This window comes from Podarcis bocagei (genome assembly GCF_964188305.1).
Source record: "Podarcis bocagei genome assembly, chromosome: 6".
Taxonomy (NCBI): Eukaryota; Metazoa; Chordata; class Lepidosauria; order Squamata; family Lacertidae; genus Podarcis; species Podarcis bocagei.
The window spans coordinates 27,805,378-27,832,307 of NC_138130.1; the positions used below are offsets into that span (position 1 = coordinate 27,805,378).

General features: G+C 41.5%; 1 protein-coding gene across 3 annotated transcripts in view; it reads left to right on the top strand.

Moving 5' to 3' along the window:
• Positions 1–2,532: 2,532 nt before the first annotated feature.
• Positions 2,533–26,930, top strand: part of TMEM255B (transmembrane protein 255B) — a 57,721-nt gene continuing 33,323 nt past the window's right edge. Inside the window, exons 1-2 of one of the 3 annotated variants that reach the window (XM_081198605.1) lie at positions 20,235–20,357; positions 22,592–22,674. In XM_081198605.1, the coding sequence (XP_081054731.1) occupies positions 22,671–22,674 (4 nt within the window). In that variant the 5' untranslated portion in view covers positions 20,235–20,357; positions 22,592–22,670. Of the gene's footprint in view, positions 2,691–20,203; positions 20,358–22,591; positions 22,675–26,930 lie in introns of those variants that run through there. The other 2 variants (XM_081198604.1, XM_081198603.1) reach the window with 2 other exon arrangements.

Sequence of the window (26,930 nt, forward strand, 5' to 3'; positions counted from 1 at the left end):
TTTAGCCTGAAGGTTACGCAGATTAATATCCATCATCATCAGAAGCTGATAACGGCATATATTCACCCCCAGTAACTATCGTTCTGTTAAAACAACTGTTGATAAGCAAAACGTTCAGTTGGGCATGGAAAACGTAATTATCAAATGTCCTTTCCTCTCCCTCCTTGGTGTTGCGTATTTTGCACAGAACTTGTGGTACATTCAACACGATAGACGTTATCGCAGCGGATAAAATTTCACTGCCCTTGATAACCCACAACATTGTGGTTGCTCCGCTAGAGCGCCTCCTTCCTCGGTCAACAGGTTTGTGCAGGTACTACTAGGCTGGACAGGCATTACAATGATTATTCAGTTTCATTTGCAGCCTCTTAGAAGCAGATGGGCCTTTTTCTGCCTCCCAGTGGGTTGGATCCTGAGAAAAGTGCAGAAAGAGACCAGTGGAAACACATTCTCAGACTTCCCAGGCACCCAACACACTTAAAAGCTCCCCTAAGAATTGGGAAACCCAGTTGAATGAGGCAAGCTGAGGGTGAAGGCAGATCTCCAAAATAGGGCAGAGGCAACATTGGAAGCTCCATTCACAGAAGTTGCATCGGCCTGATCTTCAGAGACATTATATACCAGGGTCCCCTAACCCCCAGGAGAAGCGCCTTTTGGAGGAAGAAGGCAGTTCGGACAACTTTTTTTAGGATTTCACAGGTGTTTTTGTGGGTCTTTCTCAGGGTCCAACACAAAGCCAATCGAGTGAGAGACCAGCAAAAATATGTATTTGCTATACAACCAATAAAGGATTTAATTGTGTGCTGTAATGGGTCAAGAAATCGGGTCTCAATGAAATGCATGTGTGAGTTCATAGGAAAGCCTAGTTCCACTTCAACAGATGGTTCAAGGGAGTTATACTGCAACTAGGCCATCTGTGTTAACCCTGTTAATCTTGATATGTTGAGCTCTTGCAGGTTGTGAAAGCAACCACCCAAACTATTGCAGAATGTGTGCATTTTGCCCCATGCATTTTGTGACCGAGTCTTGTCGCATGTAGCAATGTAGTTAACAATAAGAGAAACAATACAGTATATCACAATCTCTCTTTATTGCAAGGAAACTACCTACAAGTAAATCACAGTAACCGGACACTGTTTATTTTGGGGTAGTAGCTTTTGCCCTTCACCAGTGTTTACTTAAGCATTTGACATTGGACTTCTCTTTCTACCAGAACATCCAGGGCAGCAGCAGACTTCCAGCAGCCTGTTAATAACTGGCCAGTATTCTCCAAGCCAGAGAGATGAAATAACCTTGAAGCACAGGGGCAAACATGCAACTTGATGTTAGGCCTCTCTGACCCACCTTGTTCTGGTGACTGTAATCCGGGCATAGGAAAACTCAGCCCTCCAGATGTTTTGGGACTACAATTCCCATCATCCCTGACTACTGGTCCTGCTAACTAGGGATGATGGGAGTTGTAGTCCCAAAACATCTGGAGGGCCGATGTCTGCTGTAATCTGTTTTAACTGTTTTCAGTGTTGTATTTCTACATAGTTGGAACCCACCAAGAGACCTCATTGTCAAAGGTGGATGAGAACCCGAAATATCTTGGATGTACGGCTACATTCCCTTTCAAAAATAATTTGTAGGGTTGTGCAATCGAACTATGGTGGAATAGCGTGACTTAAACATTTTTTTTTAAAGACATGCATGACCACTGATTCAAAATTGGTGTCACACACACACAATGTTAAAATGGTTGAGAAAAGCACCTGTTTCAAAATGAGATAAAGGGAACTATGAAGAGTCACGGAAGGGGAAGGGACAACATTGGCCGCTAGACTATATTCTGCCCGCCAGGTGCATAAGACATAGCAAGATGCCCACACTATATCCCTGTGAATGGGAATTCTGCTTTTACCTTATGGTGGAAGATCCATTTAATCAGCAGCACTAGGAGCCCTCCATCCAGAAGACCCTTTAGTTTGATTTGAGAAATTCAGATAATTCATTTTTGAACTTAATAATATTTTTTCTGTCAAAACTTGATGATCCCCAGATAAGGTGTGGTACATTTAAGTTCTTCTAGTTCTGCTTCTATCAATTCTAGGCTTTAGGGGCCTCTCAAACACACTTCCATCTCACGCTCCATAGAAGTATTTGGGCTGCATACTACCTGCACATCTTTTACTATAGTGTAGAGATGTGGCATGGTCCAATCTCTGTGGTAGTGTGTCAAGAGAAAAGACCTCTGGGGTTCTCTCTATCTTTGGCAAGTATTGGTGTTGGTTCCACTGTATAGTCAAAATAATTGCAGGACCCTGGAATATATTTATTCTGTCTCTTGTTAGACTCTGCCTCTGGTATTCTTCAGTATATAAAGACCCTTATTCTAAACTTATGGTCTTCCTCCTTCAGTGTTGCTCTTCCAACGTCAATCCTCATTTGAACTTTTTGTTGTCCTTCCATGAGAGTTTCAGTTCTGCTTCTTGCCTAAGAGGAAAATATCTTGTGTGCGAACACTCAGAGACTCATTGCTCTTAGGAGGTGTTTTGCACACAATATTTCTTTGTTGTACTTTTAAAATTATTTGAACATACTGTTTACTTTTCAGTTTGCTTTATTGCCCTTGGGCTCACCAGTGAGATGAAGGACAGCCAAACCTCCCTTTTGAAGGTTAACACAGGGATTCTAGGAGATGAGAGAAAGTAAAAAATAAATAAATCGCTAAATAAACTAATCTAACCTTTGCTCCTGATAGATTTTCCTAGGGTCGCAAAGTCGGAACGGTACATGGGTGAGTCTGTGATCATATTATCTCAGTCATTCCTACCACCTGAACTGGGTCCAAGACACGCATCACTGTTGTAACTTACCCCCGGAGAACAAATGAAGACCCTCTTTGTACGTCCTCTGTGAAGATTAAGGCAGCTGTCAGCACTGCTATGTAAAAATAACAGGAACATCAATGTAGTGCCAGCCTTTCCAGGAATGTCATTCCATAACCAGAGCACCAATACTGCAAAGAGTTGACAACATTTGCCTGCACGAGCCAGAGAAGAGTCTCTGATGGCAGGGGGTTGGACTCGATGGCCCTTGTGGTCTATTCCAACTCTATGATTCTATGATCTTAAAAGGTCAGGCAAGTAGGTATGGGAAGAGACAATCCTTCAGGCAACCTGGCCCCAAAGAGTTCAGGGATTTAAAGGTTAACAGCACTTTGAATTGGTCCGGGGCCTGGAAACTGTTCAGATACAGATGCAGAAGACAGAGCAGCTGTACTTTTCCAAATTCCTTTCCAAGGCAGCCCCATGTATAGAAAAATGGTAGTAGAACCAAGTTCTAGCAGAAACCCAGTACAAAATTTGCCAAGGTCAGGAGGGAAGGCAGTGCTTTTCCAAACACCAGGCAAGTTTGGCGTCCATTGGTTTTTCTACGTAGTGCATCATGTAAAAATCTCCTGCTTTGCTAATATATAAAAGACTTCTGCTCTCTCCTACAACACCTTGTGGCGAATTTCAGCTGGTGATAGAGACAAATCTGAAGGACGACTGGCATTCATCTTTCCAACTGGTTCCTGGTACTAGCAAGCTTTATTAAAAACGTGTTGAGTCTATAAAAATAAAAAATTCTGAATCTTAAGATTGTGAGAGCAGGATGCTGGACTACACGGGCTCTTCCTATATTCTTATATTTCCCACCCCCTGTATGTGTGTATGTTGACCGTCAAACCTGAGGAAAACTACTGTGAAATTCAAGTTAGTTCACTGTTTTGTGAGTTTTATGGGGGGTTTTGTATATAATTTTTTAGTTAAAATTTTCAAACCATTTCACAATAACCATGAAATCAAGTAAGTACATTGTTTCGTAAGTTGACTTCCCACCCTCACTTCCACCATGTTTTTTACTCAAGCCTTTTCTACTGCATTATATTTTATCTACCACAAAAAGCTTATCTGTTACAGTTATTTGTCATTTTCCTTCCACTTCTTTTATCTCGAGTTCTGTCCGCAATTTCATTTGAATGTAGTTTTTTTTAATAGTCCATGAAAGGCCTCCATTCTTCTATGTTCATCATTTTTATCTCTTAAAAGTTCATCATTTTTATCTCTTAATTTCACTGTCAGCTTTCCCATTTCTGCATAGTCCACTACGACTGTTTTGTGAGTTTTAGTTCGTACATAATTATGTTAATATTAGATGTTTCCAGTTATAATTTCAATAGAAAATGGAGATTGCCCTTTCTTCCTAATTTATTCCCCTTTATTTATTTATATTAAATATTTATTTATTTATTTATTTGTATAAATTTATAAACTTGATGAGATCTCTGTCTTTAAAATGCTTCTTTAAAGCAGCTATAACAGAATAGGGAAGCGAGATCTGGACTGTGGTGCTTGGGGAGTGCCTTTCTTGTTGTACACCCCCACCCCAAAGCAGCTGTTTTACTCTCTTTGGGGGAGACATACAGATGTGTTTTTCTAAACAAGGGAAACAGCAGCTTGGAAAGGTTACACTGGGGGGAATTGTGCAAGGGAAATGGTTTCCCCTCTTTCTCCAGTGCCACAGCCTCATTTCCAATTTTAATTAAATGAACAAGATGAAATATCCAACTGGGTACCCTAACTCATCTTTTCAGTGTGTGTATATCGAAAATGGAAACACAATGGATTAATGCAGCTGCTGCTTTTGAACTTGCCCCTATTCCCTTGATTACAAAAACATTAAACTGAACTATCTTCCTCCTACCAGTATAGTAGTATATATTGCCCCCTTGTGGGTGACAGAAATACATACAGGGATGTGGATCTTTTATTTTCCATGCACGTATATTACAGTGGTACCTCGGGTTACAGACGCTTCAGGTTACAGATGCTTCAGATTACAGACTCCGCTAACCCAGAAATAGTACCTCGGGTTAAGAACTTTGCCTCAGGATGAGTACAGAAATCGTGCGGCATGGTGGGAGGCCCCATTAGCTAAAGTGGTACCTCAGGTTAAGAACGGTTTCAGGTTAAGAACGGACCTCCGGAACAAATTAAGTTCTTAACCCGAGGTATCACTGTATTAGCAAAGCACTCACTATTCAGCACTGGTTGGCAAATGTTTTATTAAAAACATTTATTTTTTGGTCACCATTTATGGTCTAACGGTTATAGATACAGATAAATAGGCATTGTTTCAACCCAACTGTTTTGAAATAAAAAATGCAATAGGCAATAAGCCTTGAATTTAAAAAATAAATAAATCTTATTACTCTCTGTGCCCTGAACCTTGGTGTACTCTGAGGTGGTGGCAACACTAGACGGTAGTCATACAGTCAAAATGGTCAAATGCCAGTCCAGGCTCGATACAGGGAGCAAGGCCCCAAGTCATTGTGCAAGGTTAAGTTTCCACATCTGTAGAAGATCCAGAGTTAGGGTCAGTCCTGGAGTCACAGTCAACAAATGTTATCTATGTATGCCACTACTGCGGCTCGTGTTTCGTTAGCCCCAAAATGGAAAACGAGTGAGGTCCCAACTAAAGAAGAATGGCAACTTAAAACTGATGGAATATGCACAGCTTGCGGTCCTAACATGTAGAATAAGAGAACATATGTTTAAAGAAGATTGGAAAATATTTATTGAATATACAGGGGGCGGGGGTGGAAACTGTACACTTGAAAACATTGGCAGCATTAAGATAAATTCAACAGTGTAAATCAGTTTGGATGGATGTAATAATGGAATACTGAATGGTTTAATTTTATGTAAAATTTGCAGGGGTTTACGTTATGCAAGGGATGTGGGTGGCGCTGTGGGTTAAACCACAGAGCCTAGGACTTGCCGATCAGAAGGTCGGCGGTTCGAATCCCCGCGACAGGGTAAGCTCCCGTTGCTCAGTCCCTGCTCCTGCCAACCTAGCAGTTCGAAAGCACGTCAAAGTGCAAGCAGATAAATAGGTACCGCTCCGGTGGGAAGGTAAACGGCGTTTCCGTGTGCTGCTCTGGTTCACCAGAAGCGGCTTAGTCATGCTGGCCACATGACCCGGAAGTTGTACGCCGGCTCCCTCGGCCAATAAAGCGAGATGAGCGCCACAACCCCAGAGTTGGTCACGGCTGGACCTAATGGTCAGGGGTCCCTTTACCTTTACCTTACATTATGCAAAATGAACCATGGAAAGAGAAGAAGGGAAGTCAATGACATTTTAAGGTTGTTTAAAGAAGATTCTAAATTGTAAAACAGAATTTAATGAAAATTATATTAAAAACCAAGAAAAAAATTCCTGAAGTCATAGTCCAGTGGAGTTCGCAAAGCAGCCAAGCCATGGTCCGTCAACAGAGAAAGTTGAGCAGACACTAGAGTTTCTGCCTTGCTTCCCTGTTATCCTTCCCAATATTGATTGTTGCACCTGAGTTTGCTCCATCGGAGCAGCTGCATCTCTTCCCTTAACAGAACATGTGATGCTCACCTGCCTTGAACTTAATCCAGCCGAGAGACCACAAACCTCTTCCTCCCAGACCTAATCAGCTCCATGATCTCCACCTGGTCAACTAGTGAGCTGGGCTGTGTTCCCTTGCCTGCCTCAGTGTCCTGGCGGTGCACTTCCTGCTGTTCCCGACACCTCAGACCCTGCCGTGTCTGTGGAGACAGGTGAATCTCCAGTTCTGGCAATATGTCCCCTTCCCCTGGCTTCTTTGGTGTCTTCTGATGTGCTGTGAGTACCTCCCCTTCCCCATCTTCAGCTTGTCCTTGTTTGTACCAATCGCAGTTCCCTCAGTGTTCTGCTAGTTCATGACACTCTGGGAGTTGGCATCAGGGGAACTGGAATGAAGTGTTGTCAATATGTAGATGACAACCAGCTCCATCTCTTTGCTTCATCTGAAAGGTAGAAGTGTTTGGAAACAGAGGTGGGGAGGATTAACATATTGGAGCTGCCCTTAAAGATGAATCGGAAACTTCAATTAGAACAGAATACAGTCGTGAGAACATTAACCAGTGCAGCTGGATGGAATTGCATTACACGATTTCTAGAGAATTAATGTGCGTTTCACTGAGCCCACAAATGGATTGGGACCCAAATACACAGAGGAGATTGTCTCCTTATATTAGTCTGCCCATCTTTTAATATCTTCTCCATGTTCCACTGCTGGGGGAAGCTTGGTCTGCTAGGGGACTGGGCCTTCTCTGTGGTGGCTCCCTGCTTGTGAAATACCCTCCCTTTAGAAACACGACAGGCACAGATGTTAGCATTTCATTGTCAAGTCAAAACCTGCCTGTTTAACCCAAGCATTTTAAGTGGTGTTTCAGCTTTCTCTGTTCTTGTTTTTAGCTACTTTTGGTTATTTTTATGTGCTTTTTCCTAACATTTCATCCTTGTTTAAATGTCCCTTGTACCCTGCTCTGATATCTGTACTGATGAAAGATGGGCTGTGAATATTTTGACATAAATGTGGCTACTCAAAAGGAAGTGCTATTGATTTCAATGGGGCTCACTCCTGGGTATATGTGCAGTGCAGGACTGTAGCATAAGACGTGATTTAAACCGAGATGTTTCGTCCTTGGAAAGCCTCATAGGGCACCCAAATGTTTCCTCGCATACCCTGGCATCTTCCACTTCTCCACCTTGAGGATACTGGCATTTAATAGGGGGGAGCAGAGCGCTATTTTACTGTGATTGCAAATCAGGGCTTCATCTACTGTAAACATTTGCAGTAAATTAAATCTTTGCATTGTTCAGACCATTGCCTTCAGTGAGATTAATTAGTTTCAAACGGCGGCGGCTGGCAATTTTCTAGTTTGGAGGAGGCTCAGAGGAGCAGAATTCTGTGTCTGATTTACAACTCATAAAAGTGAGGGTTGGTCTTCTAACTGCAATAATGATTGCCTGACCCATCCGGCAAAGGGATATTGGCTTCCTGATGAATTATGACTTTATTATCTACAGCTACACGCAAAAAAAGCAGAGTCAGTATGTAGCATTTCATGTCTGTGTGACACAGTTTATTTGTGTTCCAGGAGGCTGCAATACCAATATTAAGTAACTGATAGGCTGTCACTGCTTCAATGAGCTTCACTAATTCCCATCTTCCAGTACAATCACTCTTATTTTCTTGGATTGTACTTTCTTGTCATATGAAGAAGTATGAGATGAGGTGAGCTGATGTACCAGGCTGGCAAGTCCTTGCTTTCTATCCTGCTTTGGCCAGATATGTTCAGAGAATATTTAGTTAGTTGTTCGTTTAGATGGCTGTTCAACTTAGGGTGTTTTTAAAATTGTGTTTTAATGTGGAGGAAGAAAGGTTGTGAAGATCTTTTTGTAAACACCTATCCGTCCTGGTAGATCTTCTTGATTCCCCCCCCCCCCGCCTCCCAAATTCAAGTAGTGGATATCAAGCTTTCCATTGTGTTTTTTGTAATGCCTTTATTTATTACGTTTATATCCTGTCTTTGTGTTATCTTCACAACAACCCTGTAAAGTAGGCTAGGCTAACAGTGACCGGCCCAAGGTCACACAAGGCAGTATTGAACCATTCATAATACAGTGGTACCTCAGGTTACATACGCTTCAGGTTACAGACTCCGCTAACTCAGAAATAGTACCTCGGGTTAAGAACTTTGCTTCAGGATGAGAACAGAAATCGTGCTCCGGCAACGCGGCGGCAGCAGGAGGCCCCATTAGCTAAAGTGGTGCTTCAGGTTAAGAACAGTTTCAGGTTAAGAACGGACCTCCTGAACGAATTAAGTACTTAACCCGAGGTACCACCGTATCAGAGGTGGTTTGGTGCAGTTGTACTGGGCGTCGCACTGCAGGGGGCACCAAAACAATACTGTAGAATGGAAGCACGAAAAGCCGGGGTGAATTTTAGCATTGCACAGGGTTTTGCTGAAATTTGATCACCCAAAATCTGCCACTGATATCAGGATGTACAGCATATGAAGAGCTGCCACATTCATTCACTAATGGACCTGTAAACAAAAACAAAAAACAAAAACAGCCCACCATTTTGGGCCAAGAAAAACTATTTTGCATCCTATAAAAAGGATGCAGCTAGATAATATTTTCTTGCTTCCATTTTGCTTCTACTAGACAAGGCATGGCAATGAACTGTAGCTCTGGAAGACTCTCTTCACCTCATCTGGTATGCCTAATGAAAGCCTGAAACAGGACTCCTCAAGAAAGGGTAATAGAGAGCTGAACTCCCCTTTGTTCAGACACTCTGCCCTGCCAGGCAACGAGGTTCCATAGACTTAATCACTGGATAACTTCTTATTTTGGTGCCCATTTATTTGTTTATTTGTCTCCTGCTCCCAAAGGATTCCAGGGCAGCAAACCAGTGATAGCAAAAACATCTTAGTTCAGTTGGTTAGAGTCTGGTGCTGATAATACCAAGGTTGCAGGTTAAATCCCCGTACGGGCTGGCTGCATAATCCTGCACTGCAAGGGGGTTGCACTACATGACCCTCGAGGTCCCTTCTGACTTGACAATTCTAAGACAACTTGTGTGCGTTCTTATGAAATCTTAATTCCAATACTGATCCAGACTGGGAAAGATCTCAGCTTAAAAGACTGGATGAAAGAGAAAGGTATTTAGGGTAACAGAGATGCTGCCTGTCTATAATATTCAGAGGACGGGAGTTGTTTTGTTTGTTGTTTGTTTTTTTATACTGTAAATTGCCCTGTGATCCTCAGATGAAGGGTGGTGTTGGTGTGCAAATTCAGTAAATAAATAAAATAAATAACACTCCAAAGCGTAGGTGCCACAACACTATAGGCCCGATTCTTAATGTTGTGCAGGACTCTTGATAAGACGGTATTCTGCAGGAAGCCTTCACCTGTATAGCAGTGATTTGACTGGAGGTATAATTTCCAGGCATATCATTACTAAAACTCTGCCTATTAAAAGCAAGTTAGCAAGCTGATATTCTGAGGAATCTGAACTCTGTATACAATTACTGACCTTTAAAGCCCTACATCATGGTTGGGTGCATGAAATAACATCTCCCACACTGACCTGCCTCTGTCCTGAGACCATCTTTGTACGTTCTCCCCACCCCTTCTGCCTACTCCAGCAGTCTGAGGTGAGGCAGGTAGCAAATGGGTTGGGGGGTTTATTGCCATCTCACTTACAGAAGTCCCTCCCCAGCGAGGATCACATGATGCCTGTACTACCACATAGACCTATTTTAAAGGTCCAGGGGCCTTTTTTAACACCTGAGAACTTCTTAATGCTGCTGCTGCTTTATAGACTGTTGCTTTACTGTGTACTGTATTTATTCCTGTGTTGTTGTTTTTTATTGTGCTTTGTGTTTGTGACCTACCCTGGAAATATTTGTCAAGCAGTGGTGCATATATAGCTTTATATACCATATATGCTGTGATATAACATGCCTCTCTTTTCTTCTTCTTCTATGTAAGCAAATACGGTTACACATTCTTAAATATTAAATTGGAGATAGAGACCTAAGAAGTTAAGCCAAAAGTTCAGTGGAAAGGGTTTTGGTGAGGATTCGAAGAGCATATGAAGATCTTTTCCCTTGCTTTTCCTTCACTAAGTGGATATGTCTCTTCTTACACTTTCAGAAGCACAACAATTGAGAGGCTAAATGATAAAGATGTGGTTGTAATATTAGGCAGCATATGTCAAGTGCTAATTCAATATAAAGGCACTATTACATGAGCGGAAAGTATCCCACTGGGTATTTAGCAAAGAGCTGATATTAACAGCATTGCAGACATCAAACTAAATGGAGACTGGCACTAAGAAATTTCTTCAGACATGCTGCTCTGGATTTTTCCTCAACATTTTGGGTTTAACAGATACTGCGCTAAGCTATATATATATAGTACAATCTACAGTAATGAATCTTAAGTTAAGCTTGATTCACAGTATAAATTGCAACTCTTTTCTTAATTTTTAGATCTATTTTCCCCCCCTGCAGCCAAGACAATAGTTGCCATGTCACTTGTGTAATGAGCACTCGGTAGTCACAAATACCCCAGTGGAGTTTCACTTTACTGATTTCAGAAGGTAATTGGATAAATAATTAAAAGTGGTCGTGCTCTCTGGTCGTGGAATTTCTGGCTACATACTGTTGAAGAAGTAAACTGAGCGACATCTGTTCTCGGTGGCTCATTCTAAATTAAAAATGGTGAGTCATGGCCAATCATAATTTCCCTAAACGTCCTAACTTCAGCATTTTAGAACATGGCCTACACGTATCAGCTGCCTTTCCACATCTATTTCCCCCCACTTTCATTATCAGGTGAATTGGAGATTTAGTCTAAATCCCATTCTTCTCTCTAAACTCCCTCCTCCCTGCAAGATAAGGTAGTTCTAGAAAATTATGGTGTAAGTTGGAGCCACTTCCCGCAGGTAGTTTAGACTTCTTGTTCAGTAAAATATCCACCACCATCCCAGGCTAAAACTTTGGGATTCAGTTATTGGTCCTGGATTTGTGGAGACACAGCTAGGTATCTTGGATGTCTTGTGATAACTTGCGTAAGATCATCTGGAGAGCAATAACAAAAGCTGCCATGTGTTCTGTAGAATCATCTTGCCCATTACGTCTGCCTCTGAAAATGGTGTGCCTCATTTTGTGTCTTCTAGAAACGCTCTTGGGAGATAGGTTACGTAGTTGCATCGTAACAGGTTTTGTAATGGTTTCTCAAATGAATAATCGCTGCAGTATGAGTCTTTCTTATCTACTTGCAGGAAAAAACAACAACTGGAAGTCAGTACAAGAAAACAAGATTGCTGTTCAACTTCGCTAGAAATTAAACAAATGATGAATTGTGTTTCAACGTGTGATAAAAATAACTCGGCTATCTTTGTGAGCTATTATACAAATGTACGTTTCTTCTCGGAAACACTTTCCTGTTGTCTATTTCACCCCAGATTTATATGAAGATTAGTAATATTACACCACACAAGCATCAGCAGTGAATATCTGATCTTATTATGGAAGGTGCCTGTATGGGAGAGCTTGGTTAATTTTAAAATAAATTGTGTCACAAATTCATAATTTATTTATTTTTTAACTTCTTTCTTGTTATCGCAAATTCAGGTGGCCGAGTGCCTATTATTTTTGAAACAGATTGAACCCAAAATAAGGAGGTGGTTCCTTGGAACTTTCTAAGTATGCTGAGTTACAGACGTTTGTTAATTAAAAGCCAGAAGGAACTGTTGCTTTTTTAAAAAAAACAACAACAATGGTCTGATGGGGACCTGTGAGGACAGAAAGTCACCGATGACAGAAAGATAAGAAAAACCTGGAGTACCTACCGTATTTTTCCATATATAAGACATCCCCATGTATAAGACGCCACCTACTGTTGGAGACCCCAAATTTAGAAAATGGGCATATGCACTTTCTGTGTATAAGACACCTCCAGATTTTAAACCTTATTCTAAAGTCAAAAAACCTAGTCTTATACACGGAAAAGTACGGTAGCTTCATGTCTACAACTAAGCCTGTAACACAAGTACCCAGCAGTAAGCAAAATCATGTATTAATTAACTGTTTACCCTGCCTTCCCTTTGTTATTTACCCTATGTCAGATTTTAGATTGTATACTCCTCAGGGCAGGGATCTATCCTGCATACTAATGGTAAAATGTAAAGGAAATGTATCTTCCAGGTTCACGTTACAGATAGGTAGCCGTGTTGGTCTGCCATAGTCAAAATAAAAACATTCCTTCCAGTAGCACCTTAAAGACCAACTAAGTCAGTTCTTGGTATGAGCTTTCGTGTGCATGCACACTTCTTCAGATACACTGAAACAGAAGTTGCCAGACCCTTCTATATAGTGAGAAGGTGGGGAGGGGTATTACTCAGAAGGGTGGTGGGAATGGGAGATTGGCAGATAGCTGAGATGAGCCTGTTGACGACTCAACAGGTTCCAGGTTCACGTCGAGCAGCAAAGACAGAACTGTCTTGTGCTGCCACCTTTGGGTGGGGGTGCAGCATGACAATCTGTCACAGGTCTGCTAAAATCCTGCCTTTTTCTACCGGCAACTCTTGCTTCCAACCTGTGTTATGTGTGAAAAACAGAAGGTTTAATGAAACTCGAAGTCTGACAGACTGTTAAGTACCAATTTAGGCTGTTTACACTTTACTGCATGGGTAGGCAAACTAAGGCCCAGGGGCAGGATCCGGCCCAATTGCCTTCTGAATCCGGCCTGTGGACGGTCTGGGAATCAGCGTGTTTTTACATGAGTAAAATGTACCCTTTTATTTAAAATGCATCTCTGGGTTGTTTGTGGGTCCTGCCTGGTGTTTTTACATGAGTAGAATGTGTGCTTTTATTTAAAATGCATCTCTGGGCTCTTTGTGGGGCATAAGAATTTGTTCATCCCCCCAAAAAAAATATAGTCCAGCCCCCGAAAAGGTCTGAGGGACAGTGGACCGGCCCCCTGCAGAAGGAAAAAGGTATCTCATTTCCTTCTCCTCCTAACCCTGCCCCTTCTTCCTTTTGAGAAGCGCTACAAGATTCCTGTTCCTGGCTGGCAGTGGGGCGGGAGATATACTGCAACATTTTGTTGCAGGTTGCAACGGTATGTGTCTTATTTTAGATACAGATCTCACAAAGATTTTGGGATTGAAACTATGGCTGAACAATTACACTGATAAGTGGGAGGGGGAATAAGGCAAGATTGGGGAGTGTAGAAAAATTAAGACATATGATTCTGAGATATCAAGGAGAAGTGAAGAGGGAGGAGTAATTCAATTTAAAAAAACCATCTCCAGACAACCATAGCAGAACCCCTGTTATGTAACCTACAAGGAAGTCGGAACAAAGGGTTATAAATTGCCATTATAAGAGTGATGAATGTCGTGTCTCTAATTCTTTTTAAAGTTGGCTCTTACATCAGCTCAGTTGGCACTGGAGAGGCTGTGAAAAGATCGCAGGGGTCACCTTCTGAATCCTTCCTTGAGATTTTCTGGTATAACCACAACATCACAATTGATAAATAATAACTACTTTGTATGCAAGCTTTAATGACTCAAGCCCCCCTCCCTTTTTCTTTCCCCTCAGCAATCTCCTTGTGCCCCATTTTCCCCCTCCCTCAATGTTATTTTCATAATGAAAGCCTCCAGCTTGTATTTCTCCCATAGGAAGGAACAGGTAGTGGCCTGGCCACAAAGAAGGATGGCAGTAATTTTGCTGCACAGAGATTTATGTTGAATATTTGCAGAGAGAAATTACCAGCACCATTCAGATTTGTGTTCATTCTGATCATTATTGGAAAAAAGTCAGCAAGTGTCTAACATTGATATGCTTTACAAATCCCATTGAGCTTATTCAATGGGAACTCATGAAATCATAGAATTGTAGAGTTGGAAAGGGACCACCAAGGGTCATCTAGTCCAACCCCCTTGCAATGCAGAAATCTCAGCTTAAAGCATCCATGACAGGCGGCCATCCAACCTCTGCTTAAAGGAAAGGGAGTCCACAACCTCCCAAGGGAAACCAACTCCACAAGCTTACAACTAATTTTTTTTTTAAGTTACTAAAAACATTTGCACACAAACTGTGGATGTAAACAGCTCCCCCCAACTGTTAGAAATTAACAGAACAATAACCTCCCCAAATAAATATTTATTGTTCAGGACCTTAATCTTATTTGCTGCCATTATGGGTGAAACCCATACCCAGCCAGATGGGCGGGGTATGAATAAATACATACATACATACATGCATGCATACATACATAAATAAAAAGTTTTATTTTATTTTATTTTATTTTATTTTTATTTATTTATTTATTTATTTATTTATTTATTTTCTTTGCATTATGGAAAACTTTATTTTCCAAACTCTGTATTTAACTTTCCCTCCCCTTTCTGCTGGAGCTAATCCAACCTCAGGAAGAAATATATTGATTTCAATTCCCTTGAACATACATTCTCTGTTTGGTAAAGGGTGAACCTGAGGTCCCCCAAAAGTTCCAGTTGTTGGATGTTTTGAATGACCAGTGCACCAGAGTTACTCTGAGCGTTCAAAACTGCATTCTGGTCCAGAGATGAAAGGAAGAAAAAGTTCCCACCAGAAAGGAATGGCGGACCAAACTGATGGACTATGCAGAGATAGATGGCGAAAATGACGGGGGGGGGGGATCAGAAACCAGGAGGAACAGAATTTCAATGAAGAACGGGGGAAATTTATAACTTACCTTGGAGTCCACTGTAAACAGATGAGCTCTTTAGCAGGATTTGAATCATACTTGTAACAAGAACTAGGGATACATGGGGTATTTAAAAATTGGAGTGACATAAAATATGAAAAGGACTAGTGACGGAACCCTTGGAGGGGTGGGGAGTCCAGAGATTTGGTTGAATCTTTGTTTGCTTATTTTTATTATTATCCATGATTTTGAATGTACATTTTAATTTGTAAAACTAATTTAAAAAAAAAGCTGCATTCTGGAGTCAGTGGAGAAACTAGCCATTTTCAAACTAACAGTGCATTAATCTGTGTCAAACTATACTGACCTGAAAATAAAATCAATGTACAACTCCTATCATAAAATAAGCATGCATTGGTATATTCACTAGTTCAGATAACTTCCAGTGAGCATAAGAAATTAATGTAGCTGGCCAAAGAAGTTTTGCTCAGGTAAGCATGTTCATGCAAATTATAGGGAAATATCTTCTGTGTACTGGAAGGTAGAGGCAACTTCCTCCAAAAGTTAATTCAAAATTATATAAAGGCTGCCGTAGTCTGATGGTCCCGAAGTTATGCTTTCTTATTTATTTCATAGACAGATTTCTGTTCTATGCCAAATCCCTCAATCCACTCCAAGCTAGTTCACATGAAGTTAAGTCCCAATTAGAAGCAAGTAATAAGGACTGCATATATTGAACATATAGCTGTTTGTATACCTGGCAGAACAGGCTTGCATAAGAAGATTAAAAAATATATACATTCATCATATGCGAGAGCTTTAAGATCTTTATTACCCCTGCTGCTGTACAGAATAATAAGGAAATATTTTCAACAGCAAGTTTCTTTTTTTTAAAAAAAAATATGTTCACATGAATGCTCATATTATGAACAGAAAAAGATGGTGGCCAGAGCACATTACCTGCCAAACTGAATGGCTGCAATACAGACAGTGCTGTTTCTTAGACAAATGATATGCTTAACCAAGCAGCCAGAATGCTGGTATTGCATTAATATATGCATGTGTGCTTCCATTATCATTTTAACAAGTACAGCAGATACAGTTTAAATATTTGTCAGGCATATTTCTCTCCTGTTTATCACCCCCACAATAAAAAGCTGTCTCCTTTCATCTAACAATATAGGTAACATAGGACGAGATAACTTATCTATGATCTTCATAGTTCTCTTATTTGTCTTTTTTGCCCGGTGTGTAAATTTGTTTGTCCATAAGGTACCACAATAGTTGTTTTTGCTGCAACATCGTAACACAATGATTCCCTCCTAAGATTCTGTGTAATCTTTGGGAATTGCATCCTCCCCTCTCTCATACACATCCACTTCGTAAACCCCTTTTGCAAAATTTATCTGTGGTGATGCTAGACAGTTCTGCTTACACCACACAAGACTGAGCCAGGTTCTTCCCCCCACCCCGGACCTTTTCAGATGATCTGTTTTTAAAGCAATAAATGCAAAGTCAACTATTTGTTGTTTTCAGTCCACATAACTCCTTCAAGACTGAGCACAAATATACCATTCCCCCAACAACCACGGCTGTGCTCTGTTTACCTGGGAAAGTGCAATTCTTTCTAATGGGATATTTAACATGGTATCTAAATAGCAATAATAAAAAAAAAGTCTACAGGGATGTTCCAAAGTTTTAATTGTTATAGTTTCTGAACTAAGACTGAGATAAATCTCCTGTACTTCCCTTTAGTCATGCAAAAACTGCATTTGCCATAGGTGGATAACTTGATCGGTAGAGCATGAGACGCTTAATCTCAAGGTCCTGGGTTCGAACCCCATGTTAGGCAAAGGATTCCTGCATTGCAGGGGGGGCTGGACTAGATGACCCTCGTGATCCCTTCCAACTCTACGAGTCTTATCGTTGTAGCCAGATGACACGAAAAGCTCACAATCACCATAATGGAACAGATGCTTTTATAAGCCCACTGTAAAAATTAACTTTCAAGGGACACCCCTTGATTAGCTTCCATTGGTAGATGAAGACAGTGTCATTCCTGGTATTTGATCACTGATGGCTGGCATATATTTTACGCGTGAATTTTCATTTTTATTGGTTGTCTTGGGTTAGCATGATAAATAGGTTGTTTATGTTTCAGTTCTATATGTTGTGCATAGTCTTAAGTACCTTCTGGTGGTGAACACAGCTGATAAATACAATAAAATTAATCTTGTGGTGAAAAGGTTCCACAAATCTAATTTGTAACCTGCCATTTTAGTTGTGTTGCGAAGTGGAAATTATTAAGGAACAAAACTGCCAACACTGTTCTTTTATACCTGTTAATATTCTTCAACTCTAACCCTTATGGTTGTGTTGTGTTTCCTCTTTATCTGCGTTTCTTCTAATGACAAACAAGCTCGTAAGCAGAAACTTATAGGTGATAACTTATAGATGATCACTACTCACAGATTTTAGGAAAAAAGTTGCCCCATAGCTGTTGAAAATTTGGAAGTTGTAGAAAAAGGTTCTGGCTATAACCATTGCTTTCTGTTTGCCTTTATCTCTGCTAACAGCCGCTGTTACTTTTATGCTTAATTAATTATGCCTTTTTTTAAAAAAGAGCAACAGGCAGGGATGGAGAAGGGCAAGTAGGAGCACTCTTTCTCTACTGCGAAAATGGTCAAAGGATAAGCTGACATTTTATTTTTTATGATTCAGAAGAGCTTCTGTAGAAATGAAATGTCACCCCTAACTTCAGTGCCTTCTAGGCCACATCCGCAGAGGAACTATTCTAGAATAGGACTGGCCTAGAACTTGGCTTGTTGGGTACCATATTCATTTGTTTCTGGGAGCTTTATGTCTAAAGGATGGCTGGGGAACTTGTAGGCCTCCAAAAGTTGGACTCTCAAGTTCCATCAGCTCCAACCAGCATGGGCAGTGGTCTGGAGTGATGAGAGACTTGTAGTTCCACAACTTCTGGGAGATCACAGTTTACCTCCCCCAGTTGAAACCAAGATACTTGGTTGTTGGTTGTGATTATTCCTTTGGATACAGGATATTAGGTGCACTTGTGAGCTTTTATCTCATTTCCCCCTAGTTACATTTTATGGTTTCAACATTTTTAAACTTTTTTTAAACATATACAACCAAAACGCAAAATCAAAATTTTGTCTTTTCTCTTATTTGTGGCGACTTCCCACCCCAATTTCCATGGAGTTGTTTCTCCCCTCCTGCTGTGCCCTGTCTTCTTATCTATCAAATCACAATCATGATATTATAATCTAATCTCTTCAATTGCTCATAGCTCAAATCTTGCTCGTGAGTTCATCATACTTCTTAAGGGATCCAAAAAAGGAATCCATTCTCCCATAAGGAATGGAAGTATTGAAGTCTTGCGAGCTTTTCTCATGCTGCTTGTGTGGAGGTTGTTAATGCAGGACAGAAAATGGAAAGGGTGGCTTAAAAATCATAGGCAATCTAATTACTATATTTGCCTTTTGGATGAAGGAAAAGCAAAAAAGGGGGGAAATATTGTTCGGTTTTCACATGTAGACTAAAATGTACTCTTAATTAAGCTGAGGTCAACTGCATGTGGAATATAGTAGTGTGTGGAAGGGGTATTGGGCCTTTGCTACTGCTTAGAGAGAAATGGTGGTTAACTGTTTCTGCCTGCTTCTTTGCCTTCTGTCTGGACACAGTTCATAGGCGCCGACTCCATGGGGCTTGAGGGGGCCCGAGCCCCCTCAAAAATTCGTTTGGGGGGCTCCGCCCCCCAATAATCTCCGGCGCCCCTCCAGCAGAGCGCCATCGCCGCCCCTCCCCCAGCCCAAAATGCACAGGGTCGGGCTGCATGCCTCCTGCCCTCCCTCCCGAGCAAAAGCTCCACCCAATTTCCGCTCCGGAGCTGATTAATAGGCGCAGCACGCTCTCCCCTATTCGCTCACGAGGAGGCGGGGCCACTTTATTTGCATATTCATGAGCTTATTTATTATTCATGAGCTTTCCCGGGCCCCCCCAATATTTTTTATAAGTCCGCGTCCCTGACACAGTTGCCAACATGGTGTCCTCCATGCTGAAGTTCCTTCAGACCCAGCCAGCAGAGCCAATGATCAGGGGATGATGGGAATTGCAGCCCAACCACACGGACTACCTGTCACAGAGAGCTGGTCATGGAAGGAGACGCCAGATGTCTCACACTCACCTCTGCTTTCTTTCTGGATAGCATGATCATGATCTTGTTGGATTGGATCACGTTGAATGATCTTGTTGGATTGGATCCAACAAGTCCGTTCCTCCACACCACATGGCCCAATGAGAGAGGCTAGGCAGACACCTGCTTTTTCTTGTTTTCTCCCCACAAAAGGGTGTGGGGAGAAGAGGGCAGGTGAGTGATCAGTGACCACCTCTTGCTCAACCAGGAGATGAAATGCTGGGTGATGCTGTGGATGGCTAAACTTGGCCCTCCAGATGTTTTGGGACTACAACTCCCATCTAGCTAACAGGTCCAGTGGTCAGGGATGATGGGAATTGTAGTCCCAAAACATCTGGAGGGTCAAGATTGGCCATGCCTGTGGGTGGAGGCACAGCAGGTTCACCCAGTTGAGCTTCCACTGCTGGAACCCCTCAAATGTAGAATCCAGGAGTTCAAGAGAGAGAGAGAGGATGAGGCGGCTGCTCCTTGCATGACCCGTGACCCACCATGTTATACCACCCAGAGCAAGGGCGGGGAGCCATTTTCAGTGCAAGGGGCCCACTCCCAACCAAAACGCATTGCTCAGGTTCAAGGACAAATATACTCGTGGGGGGGGGGGGAAGCAGCATTAGCGTGGGATGTGACCCAGGAACTCCATTCCTTTTGTTCCATCCCACTTTCTCCTGCATCTTCTCTGCCCCACAAGAAAAGGCGGGAAGTTGACCGGCGGCTGCCTCTCCCCTTTGCACGAGCCTGGCAGCGTGGCGAGGCGGGATCTCTCTCCCCCCCCTCCAGTAGCGCCCAAGGACCCCGGGGAGAGCGACTGGCTCGCTCGCTCCTCCTCCCTCGGGCTCCGGCGCCGCCTCTGGTCCTGCCCTCCGGCGGCGGCGGCGGCGGCAGCGCCTGCCTCCCAGCTAGCCTCCTTTCCTTGGGGCCAGTTTATTCCCGAGGCGAGCCGTGCATGCTGCCCTCGGCGTCCCGCCGTGAGGCGAAGAGCGCGGCGCTCGGAGGATGCAGCCTCCCGCCGCTCCGGTTTCCATGACTGACCCTTTGGCCGTGCTGGACCCCACAGGTAAGTCTTGCGGGCTGAGGGCGAGCGGAGCCGGAGAAGCAGCGAGGCAGAAGCAGGTGGGCTTATTATTCCGCCTTTTTTCTGTACCCGGCACAATTTTACACCCTGGGGAAACATATCTGCATCTGCCGTTTTTGCTTCAAGTAGTTTCAGAGGGAGACGTACTACCTCGCATGCACATGGATAAGTGAGAAGGGAATAGAAGATTTTATTTCCCGCTCCAATTGGGGGGTGGGGGGGGGGAGAGACTGCATTTTTCTCCCCTTCACAAATATTGGATCCTCTCGAGCCCAGATCACTCGTGTTCTGCCTGCTGCGAACTTCTAGAATGGTGGTGTCTCCCCACCCCCTGAGTTGGGCACAGGGCAGATTTCACACGACCAAGAAGACACGAGTTCAGAAGAACTTGCGCGTTGAGCTCTGGAGGGAGAAACCAACGGAGCCAAAGGGCCAGGTAATTGCGCCAAACCTTCTCCCACTTTGGAGAGACTAACAAGTGTTTGCAAAAAAACAAACAAACACCTCCCACCGGAGCTTCTAAGAGCTCTCCATGCTCTTAGGAAGGGCGATTCATTCTGCACAGTGAAGGCTCCCTAATGTATTTCATGTCTTTGAGCTCATTCCTCCTAGGCACTGCAGCCCAACGTGCGAAGCTAACTTAAAGCGAGTTAGACCTTGAGTCCATCTGCCTTAGTATTGTTAGCGTTGACTGGCAGTGGACCTCCAGGATTTCAGGCAGGGAAGCGGGGCATTCCCACGCTTGCCTGGAAATGCCAGTGAATGATTTTGGGGACCTTCATCACGCAAAGCAGGTTTTGTATCATCCAAGCTACAACCCTTTCCTCAAAGACACGTTCAAGTAGAATGAATTAGTATGACTTGTTCTCCTCCCCCAACCCCAATATCATATAGATACACTGCTCTTTTTCTAGAAGAAGAGTTGCCAGAGCTCACCACGAACTTCCTTGTTCTCTTAGAGACAGATAGATAGATATTTCAGTGGTTCCTTTGATACTGCTTTAACCAATTTATTGCTTTGGGGACAGGATGGGACTGGGAGGCGATCTGAGTTTCTCTGCAAGGATCTGTTGTCTGCCTCGCCCTCCTGACTAAGGAGACTCCAGTGCACAATCAAGCTGTTAACTTTTTTCCGCCCCCTGAGAGGACTGCAGTGTACATAAATCTATTCATATAGATAGATAGATAGATAGATAGATAGATAAAAACAAGGCCACGGAATCATGCTGCATGCTTTCATCTGAACTATCCATCTTAAATGTTGCAGGTTATCGGTTTCTGGTTGAAAATTAGTAGTAATTAAATATATGTAATTACTTTCGAAATCTTGTGTAGACATGGTGCTTGTTTTACTGCCTATCCTCGTATGTCTTTAAACAGCAATTGGGGCAAGCAGCTTATTACCGAAGAGTCCCATGTTATGATTCTCAGTGATAGAGTTTTCCCCTTGATGAAAGAAAGAAAGAAATGAAGAGATGATAATCCCACAGGCGTTAATTGCCATGCAGATTCATACATGTGAATCTCACTCCAGGAATACATACTGTTGACCAGGCACCCCCAAACTCAGCCCTCCAGATGTTTTTGGACTACAATTCCCCCATCCCTGACCACTGGTCCTGATAGCTAGGGATGATGGGGGTTGTAGTCCCAAAACATCGGGAGGGCTGAGTTTGGGGATGCCTGCTGTTGACCAAGGCCATGTGCAATTTTTGCTGTGTTAACGTACACACAGGTGTTTTTTAAAAGGAATTTTGTCACGCTTGAGGTAGCCCTCAGATACTGATTGGCATTAGATAAAATGAAGAGTGGCAATATGATTCATGGTTTCTCTCATAATTTTTCCACATGCTGTCCAAAAAGCCTGGAGTTTGGGAGAGCATTTCTCTGTCCAGGACAGATACACTCCCACTCCTTTAGGAACAATTCATATACAGAAAACCACAGTATGTCAAAGCCTGCCCATCTATGAAGACTTATGCATTTTCCGGCATTGAAATCATGGTACAAAGGGTTATGAAGTAACAAAAGAATAAGAGTGCCTTTGAAAATGTGAAGAATGCATTTTGTTCACCACTGAGTACCCACGCTTATAGAGAGGGAAATATTTGTCCTTTCTGGGCAGCTTCTCCCATCTCTTTGAAAAAGATCAGGGAAGCCCTGTGTGAAATTTAACTTCTGCAGTAAAGTTTCTAATAATATGCACACTTACCTAGGAATCTTAAAACAAGAAGAAGCACCCATTCCAATGAAGGAAAGCAATTAATTGGAATCGTCCCTCTGACTGCAACCGACATGTGTGAGCACATCTTGTATTTTAGTTTTAGCCGTGTCTTAAAGAACACTGTTCTGACTTAAAATTGCAGTGTATTGAATTGTCCTACCTTTGGGAAACACTATTCCATACATTATTTTACGTGGAATAGCTATTGTATCCTGATTCTTTCCTCATTGTTTCAAATATAAGACTAGAACTGTAATAAATAGATACGTTGACAACATTTAACGGAAGCTAAAGGATGTTTAGATAGATGTAACTGCACATTGTTTACTGGGGGGAATGGAGGTTCAAAAGACCACATTTCAGATCTTTCTAAAAAAACTTTTTTTGTACGTAATTTGCAGAATGGACAAAAATCTGGCAAGGGAGCTTACAGAGATGCATGAGACTAAAATAGTGGGAGGCAAGCAACTTGTTCTGGATTTGTTCTGGATCCTATTGTTGATTGTTATTGATTGCCATGCATATGTTTTTTTAAAAGCCCAATTACAACTCCCTTTAAGTATTTCTAAGTCTCATTGATTTCAATGAGAGAATTCTGTACTACGAGCTTCTTAATTGGAATTCCAAAGGGACCGCTGGATCATGCCTTTTTTATTTTTGCCCTTTTCCTGCTAAGCCACTTGAATGGTAATGTTGCATATTTACTAGTTCATTTGTGCAGTGCTGCTGGTGGCTGCAGTTAATTCAATTACTGCATGCATAGAGGAGTCCTAGCTTATCACCTTGTTCAATAGCAAACTGGAAAACATGATACAATGTGCTTTTGAGAACCTTAAGGGAAGAGACCGTTTGGAATGTAAAGGTTCTCTTTTAGAATCCTTCTATTGAAATCTGTTTCAAGCTATGATATTTACAATCAACTTCCATTTTACCAGCAGAATTTCCTTGCAGTTTACCTTTGTTTGGAAGATATGTGCTGTGATTTCAGTCAAATTTCCTTCTAAGGAAGCACGTTAAGGGCTGGGACATCATTGTATTTGGAACAAGGAAGAAAGAGTTTAAAATAAGAACAGGGTTATAGAATTGTTACCGTGCAGCCATTTAGAGTTATGGCCCACTATTTCAAATATATTAGTTTCCTATCTTTCCAACATCTTTTTACGCTGATCTCTCAATTCTTTTGACAAAAGCAATGCCAGCATCCAATGATGTCCTTCTGCTCATGCAACAGAGATCAGCTTGTGCAGGTTCTCTTTCTCCTTTCTCCAGCTCTCCCATGTGCCTAAAAGTCTGCTCTGGAAGGTCTGCTGATGCCATAGAATAGATAGATTGATCTTAGCCTTTTGGTAAAAATAAATAGTTGGTTTTCATCTTCAGGCCCTTTAGGTCTTTAGGACTGTTTGTTTAGACCATGCAAAGTGGGGCATGAAGAAATGTTGCATTGTGGAGTTCTCCTCTTCAGGACCTAAGCCAGCCATGTCTAATTCCAGGAACTCCATTCAATTCCCTTTCCAACCAGGTCCCTTCCCTCAGCAGACACTATTATCTGGCTACTGAGCATTAGACTGATTACTTTTTGACCCATTAGCTTTCCCACTTAAATAATTGTACTTCTGCAAACTTTGGGGTTCCTTTGAGCATGCTGATATATCCTTCTTAATTTTCAGTGGTCCTGTTTTAGCTACAAACCTGTTAGCACTCACCATCTAAGTTCTTACACTGATGTATAAAGTGTTGGGTCTCTTCTGTTTGCAAGAGGGTTTTTAATAGATGCAAGGTGTGTTTTTTTTTAAAAAAAACCCTCTGTCTTTCCTGATTACCACAGTTGTGATATTCACATGACAACTGGATTTATGTTTCCATTTTAGCTATCCCAGATTACCTATTTGATAAAATATTTTTACTTGCCTTTTTCCTGCCCTTAACTTGTATTCTCATAAAGTAATATAAATGGCACATAAAAGTCAGATCCAATACTTTATTGCTTCCATAACGTTCATTAAAACCAGTACATTGTAAAATATCTGTACTGTATACTGATTTCTGTCTGAATAATATGAGGTAAGCAATTCTTGCCATCATGACACACAATAAAAAATACATTAAATAAATATTTCCTGTTAATTTTGTTGTTGTCTTGTCCACTTGACTTTGGGTGGCATATTTAAAAACACTACTGCTCAGAGAGATTTTCATTAAAACATTGAAATAAAGACAAATGAGGATTCTGTTACCTTAACCAGTCATTAAATTATTAATTGGAGAAGTAATTGATACCAAAGCAATGGAGTCAATTAATACATTAATACTGTATTACTATAGCTAAATTATTGAGAACATAAAATCAGGGTTTCTCTCCCCTCTTCTCTTAAATTCAATGAGCTAAGGATCTGCATATATAATATACACAACCAGGTTCTACCACGTAAATTCATAATAGTCTGTTCTGGGGTTTGCAATAGCACCTATTTATTAGTTTCTCTGCGTGCTGGACAAATCAAACATTTTTTCCAGAGGAAGCAATTGCCAAAAGCATATTGTGGACTATGCACATTAAGCCATCACATATAGTATGAGGATGCAATGTATAATGCACTATTCTTTAAATTTACCTGTACAAATTGCCCCCCCCCCCGGACAAATACAATTATTTAAATGTTGGTGTTGCTACCAAATGTTTGGATACTGAATGTTATGGTACTGATAGTATTCTCTGTGTGTACGTATTCTTTCTTTTAATAGCTGGTTCACAGTGTTACTGGTGATTAAATGTTTAGAACATTTTTTGTAACACCATGCAATTTAGAAAGCTGTAAAGTCTGACGCTCAAGTGGAATAATCTTTACTTACCTAAGTAATACCCACTTTCTGTAACTCACTGTGCATGGCGTTTGTATATACTAGGGATACAGTCCTATGCATGCTTACTCAGATGTGAGTTTCAATGAATTAGTCTAAGGGCTTAATACAGGATTGCAGCCATTATTGCTCAGATATCACAATGCCCTAGACAGCATTGTAGGTTTGGTTTTGAACCCTTTACATCCGTTGTATGAAGGAACTCCTCATTTTAAAGAGGTTGAAATGCAACAAAAAACAAGACAGCAATACAATTAAAAACCATATAGCATCTATCACAGAATACTACAGGTATCTAGCACAACATACAACAGACGGGGGGATGGGACATTTAGTAGTTGGCCAAGACCCTCAGCAATTTTCAAGTGGTCCATGGGAAACTTCTGTACTAAATAATTTCCCAAGGCAGAAAATGACATGAGAAATTCCACTTTTTGTTGAATAACTACTTTAGCTATTCAGTTTCCTATCTCTTGGCTGGGCTATGAAACAGACCAGGTAGTCAGCTATACTTGCTGAAATTTTCCACTTCTTCACAACTATTTGCAGGAGCCCGGTCCCCCTTTCCATCTAGAAACCATAATCAGGCAAGGGGTGGGAGCTCTCTGATAGGACAATCCTTTGCAATTTAAACAACTCTTGTTGTGTTCAGTTGGGTTTACTCACATGGGATTGCAGCCCTAATCTCTCTTTTCCCTTCCCATGGATACATCAAATTACTATTTGAGGTGTGGTCAAACATTCCTGAGACAAGGAACTTGTACTGCACAGCACAACAGTTAAGATGGGACAGAACTGTTTATTGAAAGAAACTGCGTAACTCTAATGAGAAAAGAGAACGATCCCAAAATGTGTATTGCATAACATGCAAACTGAATCATGATGAACACACTATGTTGGCCAGAGTGTTCTAAGGTGTCATTATCTGACTTATAATAAACTAATCAATGCTCAAATCAGTAGCTGTGGAGGCAACATTATTTGCCTTCTAAATTTGTGATATGGTGACTTTCAGTGTGCTATCCAAGTGCTACTATTACCTTGCCAACCAAAGTAGCCAAGCAAAATTTATAAGTTCACTGTAATAGGTCAAGAACTCATTTTTCCTAGGTTTTTCTTGATTTATCATAGAGCTGAAAGTGCCTTACAAATGTTGCAAGTAGTAACTTAATGTCGCAAATTATTAATATTACAGGGTTGCGATAATAGGCAAATTTGTGAGTTCTGGGTGGGTATCTACTCTTTAAGGTGAGTGGGTAGTAATGCATCTATGAAGAATAATACACACATGCATCTGTCCTACTCTTTGCAAAAGAAAATGCACAAATCTTTTTTTAAAAGCAAGCTGCTTCAAGTTGGTGATAACATGGGCTTTAGCCTGCAGGAACTCACCACAACTATCTTTCTCTGGACATGCTGAAAAGATGCAGAACAATTGTTTTACAGTAGAACCATCATATTGAGTTTTGTGT